This window comes from Streptopelia decaocto (genome assembly GCF_964273445.1).
Source record: "Streptopelia decaocto genome assembly, chromosome: 25".
Taxonomy (NCBI): Eukaryota; Metazoa; Chordata; class Aves; order Columbiformes; family Columbidae; genus Streptopelia; species Streptopelia decaocto.
The window spans coordinates 983,366-1,003,568 of record NC_138680.1 but is presented as its reverse complement, the minus strand read 5'-3'; the positions used below and the strand labels follow the sequence as shown (position 1 = coordinate 1,003,568).

The window sequence follows — 20,203 nt, the reverse complement described above, 5'->3', positions numbered from 1 at the left end:
CCCTATATAAATAATAAAATAGCAGCTTTGGAACTACTTAATCAAAGCAGGACAAATTCTACTCCCCGTGAAAAGCTTCACAAGCCAACACACCAAAGCAACCAGGAGGGGAAGGAAACCGCAAAAGCGACCCCAGAGGCAGCTGTTGGAGCATGAAAGGCCTAAAAAAGGTCAATGGAATGGGAAAAACCTGATGGGAACAACAGCCTTGAATGGACTTGAAACCTTCCCACCTCTATGAGGAATTTTAAAGGTGGGATTTGCCAAAGAAAATCCCCCCCCCGGGTGCAGAGGCGTCACAAAGAGCTTTCCTTTGGATGAGTGGAGAGGCTGGAGCAGGGACTTGGCACCGGGGAGGTGCTGATGGTTTGAAAGGGGCTGAGAAAGATGGAACAGATTAAGGTGCGTTGGGAAAATGTAACAACACAGGAGAGAGCGGGGGAGCAGACACCAGGGAACACGCTGGACTTGAAGGGCAGCGGTGGGATAACAGGTACGACCAGAGCACGGCCAAGTCCAGCTGCTTTAAATCTATTAAAAGATAGCAAAGCAAAGGACACAACAGCTGGAGAAGTTATGGGTTGTCTCAGAGTCAGGCAGCTTCAGATCAGCTTTGGCTCCTGCTTTGAGGTGAAGTACAAAGCACGAAGTGACATTTAGGTACACTGTGACCGCATTCTCATTTTGGAGCTTCAGGCCTGAGTCACTGATTCCCAAGCAACGCTTCCAGCAGCCTGAGCGCCAAGGCCCAGCTCTTCTCAAGGCACTCACGCCAACTTGTATCTTCAAACCCACACAGCAATTGCTCCTTTCATGACCCATTTCCAAGTGTTTTGCCCCCTGAAGTCTCCCTCACCTTTCCCAACACTTTCCTCCTTTTTCATTACTGCAGATTTTCCATTGGACACAGTGGAACTGCCTCTTGATCAGCTATTAGAATGTTACCTATTGAGCTCAGCCACACTTTTAAACATGCAGAACTTATACAAATAAACATGGTGATCTTCCCCCTACATGTCTGTTTTCCCTCCCGCCCCCGGACTCAACTGGTTTTATGCAAAGCTCTGGACTGTCAGTGCTTTTTGTCATATTTTGTTACTTGTCTCACGAGATCTTTCTTGTTTCCTTAAGTGTTGGTGCTGATCTGCCAGCGCTCTTACAGGACACGATTAAAAGGGACTTTATCTCTTTTAAGTGAGGCTGAGAGGTTCAAAAACAAGAAGGTGTCAGGATGAATGGGAAAGGAGATCCCAAAAGTAGCAAAAAATCAGATGTTCTGAGGCCTCGCGGTTCACTTCCCTGGGTTCTGTTTTGTGTTGCACCTTGTACTAGAATAGAGGAATAAGAGATATAGGGATAATAATAATAATAATAAAATATAAAGGAACAGGGATCGCTGTAAGTAGTGGGAAATTCCTGTTAAAATAGGAGCAAAGGGAAAGTTAGTGAAGGCCCAGCACAATCCATGGTTCTGCATCAGTTCACGGCAATACCTTCCCTGCAAGAGTTTGGTTTCTTCTCTTTAATAAATGTGTCGTGCTAACAACACACGTGTGCTAAAGGAAGGATTTTCTGGATCCACGTCAGGAACAGGCCGAGCCTCTGCAGTGGGAAAGAAATGCGGCTCCGCAGCCTCCGTCGCACCATCGCTCCACCGCAGCGACGCACGGAGGGTTTTCCTGCACGTGGGACTGTGGTTAAACTAGCTGCAGATCTAGAAAGAAAAGTCAGGCTCTCATATGGTACTGAAAAGCATTTTCGGTCCTGCTACCAAGGGAATTCTCTAGAATTGTAATTTCTAAGATGGGATGGGATGGTGAGAAGCCAGAAACGCTGAGGAATCTGAGGAAGAAATCCAGCAGTGCAAGAAGAGGAAAAATGGGTCATGAGCCTTGTTTCTGTTACCTGTACAAACACAACAGCTCCAAGTCACACGTCTCCAAAGGGATCATCAACTGCAGAACAGGCTCCACCAAAGCAAAGAGCGTGCAGAACGCATCTGCTATTTGCAGACGGTGAAGAGAAGCTGCTAAATTAATGCACGCTGTGATTAAGCTACAAAGGATGTATCCATCATTAACAAATTGACATGATCAATGCTTTCTGACCACCTGCAAACCAGGGGATATTTCTCAAGTTTTAGATCCTTCTACATGACAAGAGGGAGACAGAAGATTGAGAAACACATTGTTTAGAAGCAAAGTGCTGAGCGTATATTTGACTAGTAATTAATAGATGTATTGTAAGTAAGAAACTGATCAATTACAACTAACTTCATACTAACCTTAGGATTAGGTTGTGAGAGCACTTATGGAGGATGATCTGCAGCGCTGAGAAAATAAAGAATGCTGCTGAACAGTATAATTCATTCTGCTCTTAGGTTTATTTGTGATATCTTTGTTTCAAGAGGAAGGGTACGGGCTTCTCTGAGCACCTTTTCCCTTCTGCTGTCCGCTCAAAATGCTTCTACTGGAGGAAAACAAGAGGTTTTGCCACCACAGCACCAGTTTCCTGCGACTCTCCAGGCTGCGCTTCAGAAGGGGTCACAGTGTCAAAGAAAATCAGTTACACAGCAACAGAATGAGAAATAATAGAAACAAGTGCTGCAGTTTCAGGGCCTGTTGCAACTGATTTTGCACACGTATAGAGCTCAGACTGGAGCGTGACAGAACAGGACACGTTCCGTATCAATCACTGTGTGGTTAAATTAGGATTTTGTAGTATCAGAGCTCCTTCTGCCTCAGATCCAATAGATGTATCCAGATTATGCACATGTAGAGATACCAACAAGTGCGAGGATAACCAAGGTTAAGAAAATGTGACCCAATACAAAGATATAAGATATCTTACAGCTCCTGAAGTGCTCTCAGGAAGGGCTGTTACCAAACTCCACTGGGAAGCTGTGCTTTAATCACTAACCACTCAAACACAAGGCTGCCTCTTCTCCCCCAGACGGCTCCCAAAAACCTGCCCGATGCTTCCCAGCTCCGCTCAGCTTCATTCAGGTTCAGGACTGATCCGATCATCCATATTTCATTTGCCGTCGAGGTCTCTGCTTCACCCATTTTCAGTCCCAACAGGATGGCAGCGAGTTTGCTGTGGCTTCGCACCAGCTGGGAAGGATGCAGGCTGAGCACACGAGATTTAGCCTGTCTAGAGAAGGTGTCTAAGCTTAAAAGCGGGCAGGGGGGATTGAAAAAGTGCCCTGTCAACCCTCTCCAGAGCTAAAGTCCAGCCACACGCTGCCACCTTTAGAAAAACGTTTCACGTTCTTCCTAAGCTCCCAGTTACAGTAAGAAACTACAGGTTGTTTCCTATCAGAGAAACACGTTGCAGAGAAGGGGAGGCAAGAGCCGAGAGCTCTCGGAGCTTCCCCAATGGCAGATGGCAGCAGCGTCGCACTGGAAAACCAAATCGCTCCCTTGGGAACGACAGCAAGAGCCTTTGTCCACTTTGCGCCAACACAAGGAGGACGAAATGCCACTTAACCCCCCAGAATTAAGTACGGGTTTCTATCATGGGACAAGAAAGCAAGTCCAAACCCCATATGCAGGTTGAGGAGCACAGATTTGGCCAACGCAGAGAGAACATTTTGACCTTTGCTTCAAATCCCTTCTTTTCCAACACATGCACAAATCTGATTTTTGAGATTTACTATTAGTCAATTTGCACAGACTTTGCATCACTGCCGAAGACTATAGGCTGGCATGCTGCATTTATACCTGGGGATATACCCATTAATCGACCGAGTATACGCAGAAAGCATTTAACAAGGACTAGAGTTATGAAAAATAAATATAAACCAAGAGATGAGGCAAATGGGTTTTTAGTTAGAGCAGGCTATTAGAATAAAAATCCCTGAGAAACTTGCAAGTTAAAGGAACGGAGGGTAAAAATCTGTCATAGCTGGAAACACACGGAGCGATCAAGATGCAACATCTCAAAGCTGCCGAAGTCCCCCAGCCAGGCACCGCACACAAAGAACGTTACTCACTCGGGTACTGCGGAGGAATAGCAAAAAGAAAGAGAATTCAACAGAGCACACAGCAGAGTTCTTTTCTTCCGATGGCAACTGAGAAAGAAAGACAAGGTTGTAAAAATCCAGGCGGTAAACCGCGCTGCGAGCGGGAGGGCAAACAGCACGGTGGGGAGATTTCTGCCTATGGATTCATCGAGTGTGGGGACTAAGGGAGTCCCTGCGCATCATTTAGCGACGGAGGACTTGGACCTTATGTAGCACAAAGAATGTAGCAATTGGCATAGTTGAAATACACACGCATATGACCCTGCAAACAGAGCAGGATATTTAGTGTCATCTTAACAGATCAGAATCAAACAATTGTAGTTGAATTTTCAAAATCTCAACTAATACCCCTTCGGATGAAACTCAAACCAGATAGAAACACCACTAGATGCTATTTCCATTCATTTAGTTGGGACTGCAGTGCTCCATTTACTTTCTTGCTCCAAATCATCAAAACACCATATTGTACTCTCAGTTAATAACGCAGCAATTAGTGGATGTGTAATTCCCCTTGTGGATTTTCCCAGCTCAAGACGAACTCAAACCGTTAGCACATATCAATAGGTGTTTGTGCACATCTGCAATCACTTCATCCCAATGTGGCACCTGCAAAGCGGGTGTAAAAACCCCAGGCTTGGGACTAGTCAGAGTAACAGTGGGAAATACCCGCTTTGAAGCTTCATAACTCGGTTATTTTTAGGTCTCTAGAATATCCTGCGCAAAATTGAGCCCCCCATGCTCGTAGGAGCTAAATTGCTACGTTAAGTAGCCACACGTAGCAGAAAAATTACCATTCTGATCAAGTACTCCATGATGATTAATCAGCAGTGAAGCCTGCAATAAGCTTATTAAGAAAAACTCGGCTTGCTTTCCTACACATGCACAAGGAAAAATGTTTTCAGCATGAATATTTAATTCCCCCTTATTTAACAGATGTTTTGCTATATTTCTACGTATCTCTTGCCAGCTCCTCTTACTAGTTACAATTCCATTAAGAACTGCAGTCATTATGCATTGGAGAAGGACTATACTGAAAACCACTCTATTTCCACTTGATTACTGCCCAGAGCTGGTATTTCTGCCTTTTGTAGGGTGCTACGTTACCTCTTTGTAGTATTAACAACCTGGGTGAGCCAACTTTGAGCATTCCCTGCTAAATAACCAGCTGTATGGTGATGGTTTTACTACTCACAGGTCAGTGGATGAGCCCAAATTAAGTTCCATGTTAATAATTTAGCTGAAGTAAATGCATATTGGATATAACGAATCATCTAGAAGTACAAAGCTGTGTGATTTTTAATATACTCTCTGCTTCATGTTACTTGCTAAGCTGGATTTGCTGAAATCTGAAGTTGTAAAGTTGTGCTTGTATTTATCAAAAGCAACTACAAACTACACTGAACGCTGGCAAGATAAGGCCTGTTTGGCTCTTTTCTGAGAAGGAAAGGATTTATTCAGACAAAACAGCACCTACAAGGCTATAATCAGTGTCTACAGCTGAACAAAACAAAGGCACATGTGAGATCGGTGAACAGGATCCGAAGAGAAGCAAGAAGACTCCAAAGTGAAATTGGCCTGAATCCTGGTGTGAGTGGTCTGTAGAGATATAAAACGTGTTGTTTTCTACGCTCAGGTTGGATCTCTGCGCAGGTACCAGCTCAAGCCAGCCCTCCTCTTCCTCTACGTCATTAAAATTACTTTTGTCTCCTGAAAGGCTGCTCTGCACACGGTTATCAGGCCTCACCTGACAGTTTGCCTAAACACAGACTCCGGAGTGAACAGTTACCAGGGAGAGAAGAATCCTGCAAGTTTGCTCCGCGGATACAGGACTTGCCTCCAAGTTCACCTCTGGAGCTCCAAGATACAGACTCTGGAGCAAAGACGCCTCAAAGTTTGCTCCACGAACGGGTCCCGGCTCCTGGAGAGGTCACAGCTTGTCTTGGCGTATTTCCCCCATGCAGTAAATAAGAGTGAACCCGCCACCGCCCTCTCAAGTCATACTTCTCTTTGAGAACTCCAAACGCCGTTCTGCAGTGAGCAGAACCCTAAACTACTCCCTTGCGACTCTCTTCTCTAGAAGCACTTACTGAGAAGCTTCTTAGCAGCAACAAATGCAAACCGACCTCCGGGATCCTGCGCGTCTCCAGCTGCACACCGGACGGTGCCGAACCGCGGCCCAAGCTTTGTCTTTGCTGGACACATTGAACCGACCCCACACAACCTCGCTAAACCCAGGAATGAGTCGTGCCTAAAGCCACATGGGTTGTTGTAGCCTCACAGCAGCACAAACCTTCACCTGAACATATTCTGGCTGGCTGGGGATTCACCCCACGGCCATTTGTCATGTGTTCAACATCATTGATTTGTTTCTCGGGAATCTGTGATAGAAAAGCTCATCTGTCCCCCTGAGCACCCTAAGGATGGCCCTGGCCAACACTCAGCGATGTCACCTGCACTCAGTGCCAGCACAAGGAAAGAGTTTGTGGCTTAAGCAGAAATAAGCAGCAGAGCTCTGAGTCGGAGCCTCAGGGTGAGAGCGCAGGGAGGCAACAAAACCCGCTCTGTATGACAAACGGGAAATCCCAAATAAAAGCCTCACTGACACTGAAAGCCTTCCTGAACAACACCACGCTTGTAACCGAGGGGGAAAGGCTGATGTTTTTGTGTCTCAAAGGGCTATGCATGCTGCCGGTCTATACAAAGACAGAAAACAGTTTCAAAGCAATGAGATTTGCTATCAAGGTCTTCTCAGAAATAAAAACATTCCAGAAAGCAAACATTTAGTAAGCATTCAAAGAAATTCAGCTGCTGCTGCTCAAAACTAAGGCAGCTTGGAGATGTGCAGCTGGGGATGCTGATCTACAAAGAGCCTGAATCAATCCCAGCCCTGCTGACCAAGAGCCACACCTGAAATCACGTCGTCGCATCCCAGCCCTCCCCGCTTGCTGTGGGACGGTCCTGCACCGGTAACACACACACAGAACAAAGACAACTCTGTTCTGCTTGAGAGACACACAGACTGAAAACTTGAGTCCAAATAATCCAGGATTTTGATCTTTTCTGTTGAATTTACAAGCACAAACAACCCCTCTGTTTTCAAAGCTAAGGATACGTCTGTAGCTCTGCCCATTGAAAACATCCATGAGCTTCTGGCCTCAAACTTGATGTTATCAAAAAATAAAATACAATAAAATCAGAGCTATCTTTGCTCGTCAGAAGCCACTAAAGCCAGATCTCGCCCCACTGAACGCACCAGGAACAGGATCAGCCGAAGGAGCTTTAGCACCTGCCTGCAAAGATCCACAACCGACAGGGCCAGATTGGTGAGATGAGCGACCTGGCACCACAAAAACCACAGACAACTGCTGCTCCGGTTGTTCGTACCCAAGGGCAGGTTGAAAGGCAATTTCTCCGCAGTGGTTTCTGCACTATAGAGAATTTTGGATCTCCCGCAGATCAGGATGCGACTGCTGCTTCATGCTGTATCAAAATGCACCAGGCAAGGAGGAAAACAACCATCTTGGTGTGCAACCGTATGTGCTGAGCACGCTGGCAGAGAATTAAACAGTCGTCTGGGTTGACAGACTCCATGCCAGGAAAACCAACATTTCCAGTCACCTGCCTGCTGTGGGTTCTTCTCCCATTATCGCCGGGCAGGTCGGGTCCTGGCAAGCGCTCGCATGGGGGACACAGCCTGGACCTTCAGCTTCTTGTCCCAAACTACAGCATTTAGGAGAAAAATCCCTTTTGAATCAAAACACATTTCTCATGCTCTCTTAAGCATCAACCAGAAGGAAGAAAGTTCCACACAGTTACGGAAAAAAATATGGTTTCTTTTTTCCCTGAATTGCTTAACTTTCCATGGCGAGATGCCACCTTTAAAAGCACAACATTTTGAAGGCTGGGTCCTCCACTGTCAAACCACCAGCAATCCAGAGCTGGAGCGGAGGACAAGGATCGGAGCTCAAACAAGCGCTTGTCCTCTGGGGCCAGCTGACAAAAAGGGACCTGTCACATTCAGAGAGCTTAGAGAAACTCCAATATTAAAACATTGCCATATTCCAAATCCCACCGATTCGCAAATAAGCTCCTAAGCACTTATATAATCTTGTGCTAAAAAGTGTTGGCTGCTACAGTCAGAAATGTGCACACAGGAAAGACTTGGGTAATATTGCAAAGTCAATGGAAATAGCGACCAACTGCTCGAGAAAATTCTGCCAAATGAGGAAAGGTTACGTGTCCGCTTGTGCTTCACACGCATGCATTTGGAAGCCAAAGAAACACCGACTGCTACAGGAAAGAAAGACTAACAATAATAAAAACTACAATTACAAAGTCGGGGACCAATTTGAAAATGGCTCAGGTCAGAACAGATAATTACTGACTATTTTTGGCTTTGAATATTGAACCATTAAAGACACCAACACCGCTGGCATTAGAAACAATGCGATAACCCCGGGGTCTGCCATGAAAATGGAGGGTTCTTGTGCTCGGCACCGCTCCCACCACCATCCGGATCCTCCCCAGCAAAAAAGCAACTACACTGCCCAGGATTTCACCTGGGCCTAGAAACAGAGCTGCAAGACTCAGAGTACAAAGCACATGACAAATCTTTCCCCTCCATAAACTCAGTTGCAGTTACCTGGTGTGTCGGACAACGGGAGAGGAATGAACGGGTCGGGCACAGTCAGAAGAGGAGGGCTAGCGTCCAAACTCAGAATGGTTTTCGTTTTTTCAGCTGGTAAGCAGGAAGAGAAAAGGCAGAGTGAAGGAGAGAAAAGCAGAAAGCGTCAAGCAAAATCTCAGCACAGGCACGGCTCAGTATTAGAGCCCAAGTTAGGACCTGGCAGCAACAAACATGCGCACTCAGAACAAGTTTCTGTTAAAAAAGAGAGAAAAACCCAACTATTACCACATAGCTCTCCAACACAATTTAACCCACAGATCTCAAAACACTCCTTGAAAGGGAAGTACTATTATCGCACTTTACAGCAGCACAAAAGGTGAAGGGTCTTAAAGGACACGCCAAAGGTTGGTACTTTGTCCCAAAGAAAAGATCCAGCATCGCGCATCTGACAGGCTCCTATCCATGAGGAAGGATAAAGAAAAGGCCTAGAAGGGCCAGTACCTTCCTCTGCCAAAGCAAGAGGCACATTTTACAGACAACTGCTAAAAGAACCAAACGCCTCAGCGTCCAGAGAGCCCAGAACACGCAGATGCTCCTCAGGCTTCACAGAAGGTAAAGTTATGGCTGAACCTGGAGCTCAACATCACTGCACGAAGGCTGATGGAACATCATCAACTGCTTATAGCACTGAATAGGTGGACAAGCTCAGCAGCAGCTCCCTAGAGCAGTTCTGCGCCTCGGGCTTCAACTCCTGAGTTCTCAGGTGAGAGTCAACAATACCACAGTCAGTAATCAGCTCCTCTAAATCTTTTTTTATAAATAGAAATAAGCATAAGCAGACTGGTCACTTCTTGCCTCACAGAGGATTCTGCAATCTCTTCCCAGGACTCCTCTCACCAGGGCCTGGGACACTTCCACAAGGAAGCGTCACCATTGCGTTTGTCACCAGCACAACAGTCACACAAAACGGGGGAGCAGATCACTTGCAATAGGCTCCTGGAAACAGTTTTCTAATACTGCGCTTGGAATACTGTGCTTCTAACACTTCTTTGCTGACTTCAGTGAGAACTGATGCTGAAGAACTAGAAACAATCAGTAGCACCCAGAGAAATTTTTTGGCACCGCAGGGGCTGCTCGAGGCAAAACCTCAGTACCCAGAGAAGGTCACACACGCAGAGGCCTCTGCAGAAAAGCTCCTTAGATCAGGCTCTGGAGCAAGATAGCACAGCCAGGGCAAAGCTTCTTGCCTTTGCATTTAATGTGTCAGTTAGGAGACTGTGTTCTCCTCTGCAGATTTGCCCTGTTCTCTCCTGTTCTCCTCACTCTGCAGCACAGACATTCTGCTCCTCTCCTTCTCCATACAGCCCAACTACTGCAGGCAAGGAACATCCGCCAGCATTCCCACCAATGTCTCCAAGTCCAGTTCCCTCATTGCACGCTACATATTTTACTCCTAATTACAACTTGCACAGAACTTCAACATGTTAAGAAGCTTTCTTGTGAACTTAAAGGGTTCACTTAGATTTTCCCTCACCTATAGGCAGCGTCCCCATCTCTGCTGCCCAAATGTGATGTTCACATACACGTGCTGTTCTTGCTTTCCCTTCTTTACTGAAGTGCCAGCTCTACCCTACAGCTCTGTCCTGGTTTTGTTAAAAACAAGTTTCTCTTTCAGTGAATTTTGCCTGTCAGCTAAAGCCTTCATATTAACTGCATTTTCCTGGAGAACCAGACACATGTTTTGGTAAACCTAGCAATGGAATGCAAACTTAATGATAAGCATGGATGGACATCTCGCAAGAGGGGCGACGAGAAACAAGTGACCAAGAAACTGACCAACTGTGTATAACATTCCATTCACGTGAATACTTCATATAAAAGTGGGAGATCACGAGGATCTTGTCCCTTTTTCCTTATGGCTGACATTAGGAGAGGATCTTGCTACTCATCCCTGAGAACTGAGGCCAGTGAGAGACTGAATGCAGCTCCGGTTGGCTGCAGAGTCTAATCTAGGACTTCGGGTGCCGACTCTGCAGTTGCTGAGACTTTCAAGATTGGTTTTGTATATTTTGTATTATTTTCTCTATTCTTATTAGTAGCATTAGTAAAACATCTTTAATTTTTTCCAACTCTCTTCCCTCTGTTCTTCTTTCCCTCCCGATCGCCTGACCTTAGTGGGAAGCAGGGAGAGGGAGGGAGAAAACGGGGGAAGGGGGGGGGGGAGAGGAGGTTAACAATACATCTGCCAGGGTTTTATTGTCACCCCGCAATCTTAACCCTCGACAAGCTCTCAGTGCCAAGGGCCAGCTTAATTTAGATCAGTTTTACCTTCCTTTTAAAGGGGCTATGACAAAGAGCTGCCGTTTTCCCGCAGTGCTGTGCGGGGCGTTGCCCTGTAGGACGTGTTCACAAACTCACCTGATCCAGCAGTGAAGGAAGAGCCACCAAACGCATCTGCCTGGGTTGCGGATGGAGCCGGCTGGAAACCTGGAATCAAGTTCTCTGTGGAACTGCCCATCTTTTCTGGAGCCTTCCCTGCAACACCAGACACAGATTTAGGGGGAAAACTTCCATTCTGAAGGCTGCTTACTTAGCTAGATTTTTAGGACACTATTTCAGTACACAAAATGTAAATAATCACTTCCTGCAAATCATCACTTGTAGATGAAGCAGAGTTTCAACTGTAGCTTCTACAACCAACTGATCAAGCAGTTAGTGCCTCTCCCTTTGAGAATCATGCTCCTTCAATTGCAATTGCCCAAGGAGGCCAGGGACAGAAGGGAGATGGGACAGATTTAGCTCTGACGGGCACAGATGATCCTCATAATACGGGAGCATCTGACCAAAAGCATCTTCATTCCACACCACCTTCCATTTTGGGAGCAGGCTGGTATTAAACCACCTCCATGAACCTACCGTCACCCAGCTTTGCAAAGTCCTTGTTCAGCAGCTCCTCAGCTGTGAGTTTGGAGAAGTTATCATCATCAAACGGATTCCACGTGGAGACATCGGGCGGGTTATAGACGTTCTGCTGTGAGGTCCTTGGGGAACCCGAGGGTGTGGTGGAAGCAGATCTGGATGTGATCATCCCAACCAAAAAACAGTCGTTAATAACCCATCGACATCCCCTGGCCAGCACTATGAGCTGGTCCAAGCTCCTGCATTAGAATTATTTCCTATTTAAGAACACATGGCAGAAATTGTACTGACGTGCCCAGAAAGCTGGGACCAGTCAGCCTCATCTACTCATCATCTGGTTGAGGACCCCAGTGTCAGGGATTGAAACAAGCGTCACAAGCACAGCGCTATTTGTAGTTACTTTTGCTTTCTCTGAGAGACCGCAAATAATAAGCTGTAGACATTAACACCTTGTGAATACATTTAACTTTCCATTTAGCTATAGCTTTTTTCAGCATGACTGTAGATAAGGGTAGCAGCAAACCATCATGGACACTTAAAGAACATTTATAAAATAAGCACCAAGGCTTCATATTTGTTCTGAAATGGTTTATTTTCAGGGAATACTGTTTCATTTAATTCTCTTGTTTTTTGAAACTATTTTCTGCAATGCCCATGTGGAGGTTTCCCGCTTGCAGACACTGTCAGAGTGACCCAGTAAGTGCTGCTGGGAAGTGCCACCGCGGAGCAGCCAGTGTGCCGGGTGCACCAGCCGAAAGGACAAAGGCTCAGCTTTTGGGGAGCAGAGCAGCTCTCAGGAGCACTTCTGCCCTCGGGGAAGTGTTTCAAAACTTGCTGCCAAGCCCTAAACTGCGGTTTTGGGGAAGGGAAAGACTCACTTAGACCTCAGTTTGCTGCCTGCCTTCAGCCCAGCGCTTCACTGTGAGATCACGGAATCCCAGAATGTCAGGGATTGGAAGGGACCTGGCAAGCTCATCCAGTGCAATCCCCCCATGGAGCAGGAACACCCAGATGAGGTTACACAGGAAGGTGTCCAGGCGGGTTGGAATGTCTGCACAGAAGGAGACTCCACAACCCCCTGGGCAGCCTGGGCCAGGCTCTGCCACCCTAACTGGGAACAAGTTTCTTCTCATATTTAAATATAACCTCCTATGTTCCAGTTTATACCCACTGTCCCTTGTCCTATCACTGGTTGTCACCAAGAAGAGCCTGGCTCCATCCTCCTGACACTAGATCTCTGAGAGCCTCATCTACTCCCTCCCTCCATCCCCTTTGACACCAAGCGAGCTGCCACCTACTTGGACTTGTTGAGACTGGCTTCAGCAGCAGCCGCCTGCAGGAGCTGCGTGGACTTGCTGGCTGGAACCCCGAAAACCGCACTGTGGGTCACGTCGCTCAGAATCCTCCTGTGTCCGGCACGCTGCGTCTTAGGGGAGGACGGGGGGGTGAGAGAGCCCAGTTTCTGCCCCGGCACAGCTGCCGGGGGGGTGGTTTGAGGTTGTTGCTGTTGTCTCATTTGCGTCTGCATCTAGGAGAGAAAGTACAATGGTTTGTAAGCATTTGTTCGTGACGAGAAAATGGCTGTATGTTGGAGGACCTGCCCTTCAAGTCATGGACTGGGGATCATTTGAGGGGGAAACAACAACCAAATGGTGAAATGTCAGGATTAGGACAAGCAAGAAGCTTTCTTAGGTTTCTCTCAGGCAAACAAAGTAACATTTGCCATTAAAATCTGGAAGAGAAAACCAGGCATGTTTGGTTTAGGTGAAAGCCAAGATAGCCCAGCTACACACTCTTTGGAAACTTCAAAAGGTTTCCTCAAGCTGATCTTATTTTTCCATTTCCCTAGTCTTGTGTTAACCTTACAAGCCCATAACTACTTGAAATACTGTTTTGTAGCGATAAACAACAGCATCGCTTTTATTATGTGATTTTTCAAAATCTGTCAGTGAAACATCCCGGTTGTATTTAAAGCAGATGCTCATGTCACCTCCACCACCCAGGCACTGGCTCCCTGTTCCCCACCCCAACCAAGGGAGATGGACAAAAGACTTGGAATGACCTAAGAGGGTGTGCAATAATTACAGAGAGGGCAAATTATTGAAACTAAATATCAAGGATACACTTATTAAGAATAAAGCTATATCTGCATCTTCAGCTTATACGGCAGCTGCGCAGAGGGGAAGAAATCTGCTCTCTGTCATTTCACCCCACATCCCTGGCCAGCATCCTTAATTGGTGGCGAAGAAGTACAGTATCAATGAAAAGATAAGGGGGCAGAGTGATATGAAGGTACCATGGCCAGGCCTGTTGTAACAAGGCACAGGTGCTATAACCAGATGGTAGAGCTGCTGTCAGTTTTGAAGATAAGGTACAGCTGCTGTCAATTGGAAAGGATAACCATTCATTTCCATCCAAAATGCTAGTTACTGAGCCAGAAATTGGTCTGATGGATGAACTTTCCTCATTATAATACCAAATCACACCTCCATCTCAAAGGATACCCACTTCAAGCACACGTAGCAAGGTTTTCACCTCAAAAATGGAAGCGAGAATTTCTAAACCAATCCATAACAAAGGCATGTACGACTAGAGCTGCTCAAGCTCCACCTAAACCTAGAAAACCATATAAAATACCCTAACGATAGAGGAAGGGTGGGGGAAGACACCATCACTGAGGAGTCAAGGGAACAGCATAACAGGACTTGTGGGACCATCCGACAGGCTGAGCCTGGGATCACATAGGCTGAGCTTATCTTCCCCGCCCTCAGGAGGACGCTCTTGGGTAAGATTTGTGCACTTAGTTATATCAAGCTTAGACTTCAAGCTTGTATTTTCGAATCACATTAACAGCACTATGTAGTCCTCTTAGAATAGATAAATAGATAAATAGATAAATAGATAAATAGATAAATAGATAAATAGATAAATAGATAAATAGATAAATAGATAAATAGATAAATAGATAAATAGATAAATAGATAAATAGATAAATAGATAAATAGATAAATAGATAAATGGTACCAATACTTATTTCTTGCAATTAACATCTTATTTCAACTAAAGTGTATATTTGCAACTCAAGTGTGGTTTTGCAGACAGTGTATTTATCAACAGCATCTCAACCTGCACCTGTTGCTTTAATAAACCTCATTATTTGTGGATCTGGTCATGAGAACTTCTCATCGATTGCACCCAGACCTACAGTATATATTGCGCTATTCGTGAATCTGTGCGGCATGAGGATTCAGTGGCCACGACTGGCCCGCACTATTCATTAACCTAATTGTGCAAATTCAATGTTGATGTGCCAAGACCTACAGTATATATTGTGCTATTAGTGAATCTGTGAGCCAGAATGGCCGTCGAGCATGATCAGACTTCTAGTGCTGACTTGAGGTTATTTGACCCAGCCGCCCTGCACGGGGCTTAACGTCTGCTAAATTAATTATCTTAACGCAACAGAGGGCAATGAGAAAAGAGTTACAACCCCAGTGCGGCAAGATAAACGGATGGCTAGCTGACCTGACTGCTTCTGATGCACCCACCTCACATCTTGCTATGTAGGTCACTGCGGAACGGTACATGTGGTGCTGAGAAACAAAAGGGCAGTGCTGAAATCTCCACAGAAATGAACGCAGAGCTTATTAAGCTGAAATCTCACAATGTGAAAAGGTTTTGATGGGTCCTGGCTTGGTGTCTTCTGTCTCTGCAGAGACCGTATCTCACTACTGGTTTTTAAATGAGCCAGCCACTGCTTTTGCCCGACTGCTGCAGGACAGGAAAAGTGTCCAGATGTGTCCACTCTGATCAGCCTTCCAGGGCAATAAGGCTAATTTTCAATCAAGCTGATTTAATAAAATTAGGACTGGTTTTATGGCAGCGAATCACAGCAAAGCTCTTTAGAACTACACTTCAATACCACATTTCAGGCATTTCTCCTCTAAAAGGAACAGGGTAATAATGGGCCTCACCGAAAACCTGTCTGCACGTACTGAAAAATCTCCCACCAGTTTCAATAAACTGACTTGTCCCAGGTTATTCAGCAAAACAAAAGACTAGGAACACAACAGCTCCAAGCTTGTCACCTACGCTAACAACCCACTTAGTGCTGAAAATTAACGTAAAAGTTACAACAGGACAAGGGGTGATGGTTTTAATCTAAAGGAGGGAGATTCAGGCTGGACACGAGGAAGAAATTGTTGGCCCTGAGGGTGGTGAGAGCCTGGCCCAGGTTGTGCAGAGAGGTGGTGGCTGAACCATCCCTGGAGACATCCCAGGCCAGGCTGGACGGGGCTCTGAGCACCCTGAGCTGGTGAAGATGTCCCTGTCATGACAGGGGGGGCACTGGGGGGGCTGGGAAGGTGTCTAAGGCAATGTGTAGGGCTAGAGAGAAGCTGCATTAAGCAGCTACTTAAACCTTTGCATCCGCTTTCTACTCCTCATGAACTCTTCCTCCTATGGGCCCAGAGGACAACCCCAGAGTCCAGCATCCTATTGGAGAGAACGGCCCAAATAATCGCACGTGTCTCTGAGGCAGCCAGGTTAGCGCTGACACCTGCGATGCACCAGGGCCCAGCAGGCCCTAGAGCAGCGATTCCCTGGGCTTTGGAGGCCTGCAAAGCCAGCACCCCAAATCCCGCTGCCCCACTCCTTCCGAAAGCCTCTCACCACTTGCTCCTGCGGCGGTGCCGCCTGGGTCGCGCTCGGCTGGGCCTGGGGCTGCGGCGCTTGTTGCTTTTGCTGAACCGTTGCCGTCTTCTGCTGCATCGCTGCCTGCTGGGCCATCATCTGCTGCTGCTGCTGCTGCTGGTAATAGTTCTGCATCAGCTGCTGCTGTGCTGGCGCTCCTTGCTGCATCACTGGGAACTGGGAAACAAGCAGTTGTTGAGTCACTGGGAAGTGGGGTAGAACCACCAGCAGAGCTCGGGGCCACCACGGGAATGGTGACAACGCAGCAACAGGCTGCGATGGCCTGGAGACCATCTGCACAGGAGCCGTGGAAAACAGCCCCCTGGTGTAACGTGAGATCCTCCTGTCCACACGGGGCTCCCACGGCACAGACTGTCCCACGGTCCCAAACTCCCTTCTCCCCTTTTATCAACTCTAAACCTTTCCCCAGCAAATTAAGATTTACTGGCCCTTTGCTTGCACTGTTAAATATGCTTTAGCAGAGATCTGTGCTGCTATAAACACCCCAGGTCAGCCCACAAGTCTGTCACCGAGACACATCGCGTCTCACACACGGCGTGTTCACAGGCCTCCCTGTCACCGCAGTCACCACAAAACCAGACCCGACTCTTCCCGCCGAGCGCGTGCCAGGCTGCTTGTACCATGGCGAGGAAAGACGAGAAACAGCAGTGATCTGCTCATCAGCTGAGCATTGCTGTCAAGACTCTGAGACACCTGGAGCTCTAAGTTCTGAACCAGCACTGCTTATTTTATATTTGTAAACGACAAAAGCATCTTGAGGCCTTTCAGAGAGGCAGCTAAAAATGCCAGCTTTGCACAGCAAAAAAACTTGCTAGAGAACTGGAGAAGCATTGGGAAATGCCTAAAAACTGTATCTGTCCCCTCCAAAACTTAGGAGGCTTGGCATAAATGCAAAAAACGGCCTTGCAGGCCTCTGGCACAGTGAGCACGCGATAAACGCGGCCACACACACCTACCTGCTGAGCCTGCATCATCTGCTGCTGCTGGTAATAGGCAGCCTGCTGCTGCTGCTGCTGCAGGAGCTGCTGCTTCAAGAAAAGCTGCTGCTGATGCTGAGGGGTGGCCTGTGGCTGAGTAGAAGGGACCTGGGGCTGCGCCTGCGGGGTCTGCGGCGGAGCTGCCGCCTGCTTGGCTTGCGGCTGCGCTGGACTCTGCTGAGGCGCTGCTTTCTGCGGAGGGACACTCGCAGGCTGAGCGCTGCCCAGGGCCGCCGGCCCGGCAACTGGGAGGAGGAAACAACATAAATACCAAAATGTGTTGGCTCAGGGTGCACCGCAGCCCTGCGGCGCACGGGGCCCAGCGGGAGGGCACGGCGCAGGGAATATGGTTTCACCTTGCGGCTGAATGGCTGCTGGAGCCGTGGGTCTCTTGCGAGGCGTCAGCGCTGGCTGGATGGGTAAAATCCCTGGGTTGGGTTGTGTCTGTCCTGCTTTAGGTCTCTGGCGGGGTGCTATGGAAGTTTCTGTCGTAGGGATGGGATCTGTCAGCCTACAAAGTAAGGGAAGGAGTAAGAGGAAGAGCAGTAAGAGCTGAGTCTTCGTTAGCTTGAGAGCTGGTGCACATAACATACATCACGGGTTTAAAAACTCAGCCATACTTCAGCAGTGCACGACTGGTAAAGGTGAAACACTTGTGAGCATCCAGACACACACAGACACTTTCCAGAAAACTGGAAGCAGAATAAAACTTCATGGATGCATTCACAACAATTAATCCAACACTATCATTTTGACTTCTTTACCAACTGTGGCATCCTGTCCTGCTGGACAGCTGGAACTTGTCAAAACCACTAAACTCATTCCAATATTTGCTACAAAATATTGTTTAAATCCACTTAGAGCTCTGGATGAGCAGATGAGAGACATAAATTAGCTTAAGAGCAGCTGGTAGCTTTGGGCAAAGTTGTCCAAATTGCCATCTGCAGAAGTACCTTAACTTCAGCACGTCTACGCCAGGATCAAGCCACTGGACCTCTTCTGATCTCTGCCCAGCATTTACTGAGCTCCCAAAACACACGGTAGAGCTGAGCAGCCCCACACCACCCTGCCCTTCTGTGCACACATTCGCTTCTTAGACACTGAGTTGTTCAACTAACGCAAGAGTAACTGCACACAATTATAAAAAGAAACCAAACAGACCCTGGGACTGACAGACAGGAGGAGAGATGCGCTGTTTCACAGCCTGAAGAAAACTGCTGGGTTCAGGCTGCCCACTGCTGTGCTGCTCACTTGGCAGGAAAATAAGGTACAAGTTTTGTCCAAATGATTTTATGAATCTCAATAACAGCATCATAAGCAGAGCAAGAAACAGCAAGAGAGGAGAAAAACCACAGCAGTACAGTGGTTTCCCCACTAATTGGGCTCTTCAGACACAGACTGCTCAGGTTTTCCTGTGTCACCCCAGAAGAAATTACGTGACTCTCGCAGAAATCACAGCGATTTCATCCAGTAATTACGGGGTCAGGTTATCATCTGCCGAGGGTCACGCTCGACCAGCAACAGCCTCCAGTGCTGTTTCTGGGCAGACTCGTGTTCTTTGGGGCGGTTTCAGGCCTGACTCCGCTCAGGTGCTGCCGCCGGATGGATGACACAGTGAATTCATCTAAGTGCACCAACTTCCAGTGCTGCTGGTAAGCGACGTCTCCAGCAAATGCCGAGCTGTTGAGTCATGCCGAGCATCAGCCAAGCCCCTCCCTGCTCCCGCACAAAAACGTCCCCTAATATCTGCATTTTCCGCCTTTCGGATCAATGGGGTTTTTATGTTGTCGGAACGGGAGCCTCAGGACCACAGTGTTTGTCTCCAGGTATAAACATGAGCCCACAAGGAAGCAGCTAAATATACCAAACATCCTTCCTAAACCCAGCAGAAAGACAACAGACAAAAAGAGAAAGGGCTCCAGATAACGTGGTTACCTGGCCTTTGGTTGACTCTTCTTTGCAGCAGCTTCACTTGCTTTAACCGGGTCTGGGAGTTTTGCAGGGATTGGAGAATTCTGCAGATCCCGAAACGCCAGGATTTGGATTTGGAGGGCACAAAACAGAGGCAGAAATCATTTGCAAAAGCATCCCAATGAAACAGGGAGATCGGGGGATCCCCAAAGCAACCATTCCTCATGCTGGACATGGAATAAATCACTCAATGTTAATGGCACAAGGAGAAAGTACTTGGGGAGAGTCTTTAGAAAGGAAAAATAGGGTTCAGCTTTTTGACCTTTTACTACATGTGGAATCTGAGCACAAAGCTTCATAGCACAACCTGGGGATTTTTAAGACAACCTTATCAGTACTGCTATAAAAAATACCAAAGCCATGTGTTATTCATAAAGATCATAAATAACCACCTGAACATGGGGAAAAAAAAGCCAAACAAACAGGTTTCTTCTTACCTGGAAACAATAAAATAAAATGTCATGTCACAGATGTTCACAACATCATAAGAAAATACTTGTCTACAAGTCTACAAAGACACGCTAAGAAGGGGCAGATGGTTGTGGAAGGTCTGATGTAGTTCAAACGTGAGTCGGCCAGTCCCAAAACTGCAACGTTTCAAACCAACTGCAGCACTAATTACACACGCTAAGATGAATGTGCCCGGAAATCAAATGGGTTTCACAAGCATGGCCTAATTCTCCACGTTAGCACACACGAGATCTCTGGGTTGGCCTTACCCTGGTAACTGGGTGAGCAGGTAAATCAGGGACAAACAGAAATAAATAACGCCTGAAATGAAACCCTAATTCCTGCCCCACAAGAAAAACCCCAAGTGGTGCTGCTCATTACAAAAAAAAATAATCAAACAAAAAAACCCCACACCACCAAAAAAAAAACCCTCCTAATTAAAGAACCAGGGAATGCAGAATGCTCAATATTCTGCAAATGTGACCCATCTCCTCCCGCAAAGCCCCACATGAGCCCCCTCCT

The 20,203-nt window shown here is 47.0% G+C and overlaps 1 protein-coding gene across 3 annotated transcripts in view; it reads right to left on the bottom strand.

Annotated features, from left to right (window-relative positions):
- Positions 1 to 20,203, bottom strand: part of AAK1 (AP2 associated kinase 1) — a 72,833-nt gene that overhangs the window by 17,233 nt on the left and 35,397 nt on the right. For 2 of the 3 annotated variants that reach the window (XM_082072531.1, XM_082072529.1), the window contains exons 10-17: positions 19,196 to 19,275; positions 17,617 to 17,771; positions 17,240 to 17,505; positions 16,242 to 16,439; positions 12,869 to 13,098; positions 11,568 to 11,725; positions 11,070 to 11,186; positions 8,667 to 8,762 (exon numbers count right to left, since the gene is read on the bottom strand). In XM_082072531.1, the coding sequence (XP_081928657.1) occupies positions 8,667 to 8,762; positions 11,070 to 11,186; positions 11,568 to 11,725; positions 12,869 to 13,098; positions 16,242 to 16,439; positions 17,240 to 17,505; positions 17,617 to 17,771; positions 19,196 to 19,275 (1,300 nt within the window). The remainder of the gene's footprint in view (positions 1 to 8,666; positions 8,763 to 11,069; positions 11,187 to 11,567; positions 11,726 to 12,868; positions 13,099 to 16,241; positions 16,440 to 17,239; positions 17,506 to 17,616; positions 17,772 to 19,195; positions 19,276 to 20,203) is intronic. The other variant, XM_082072530.1, reaches the window with a different exon arrangement.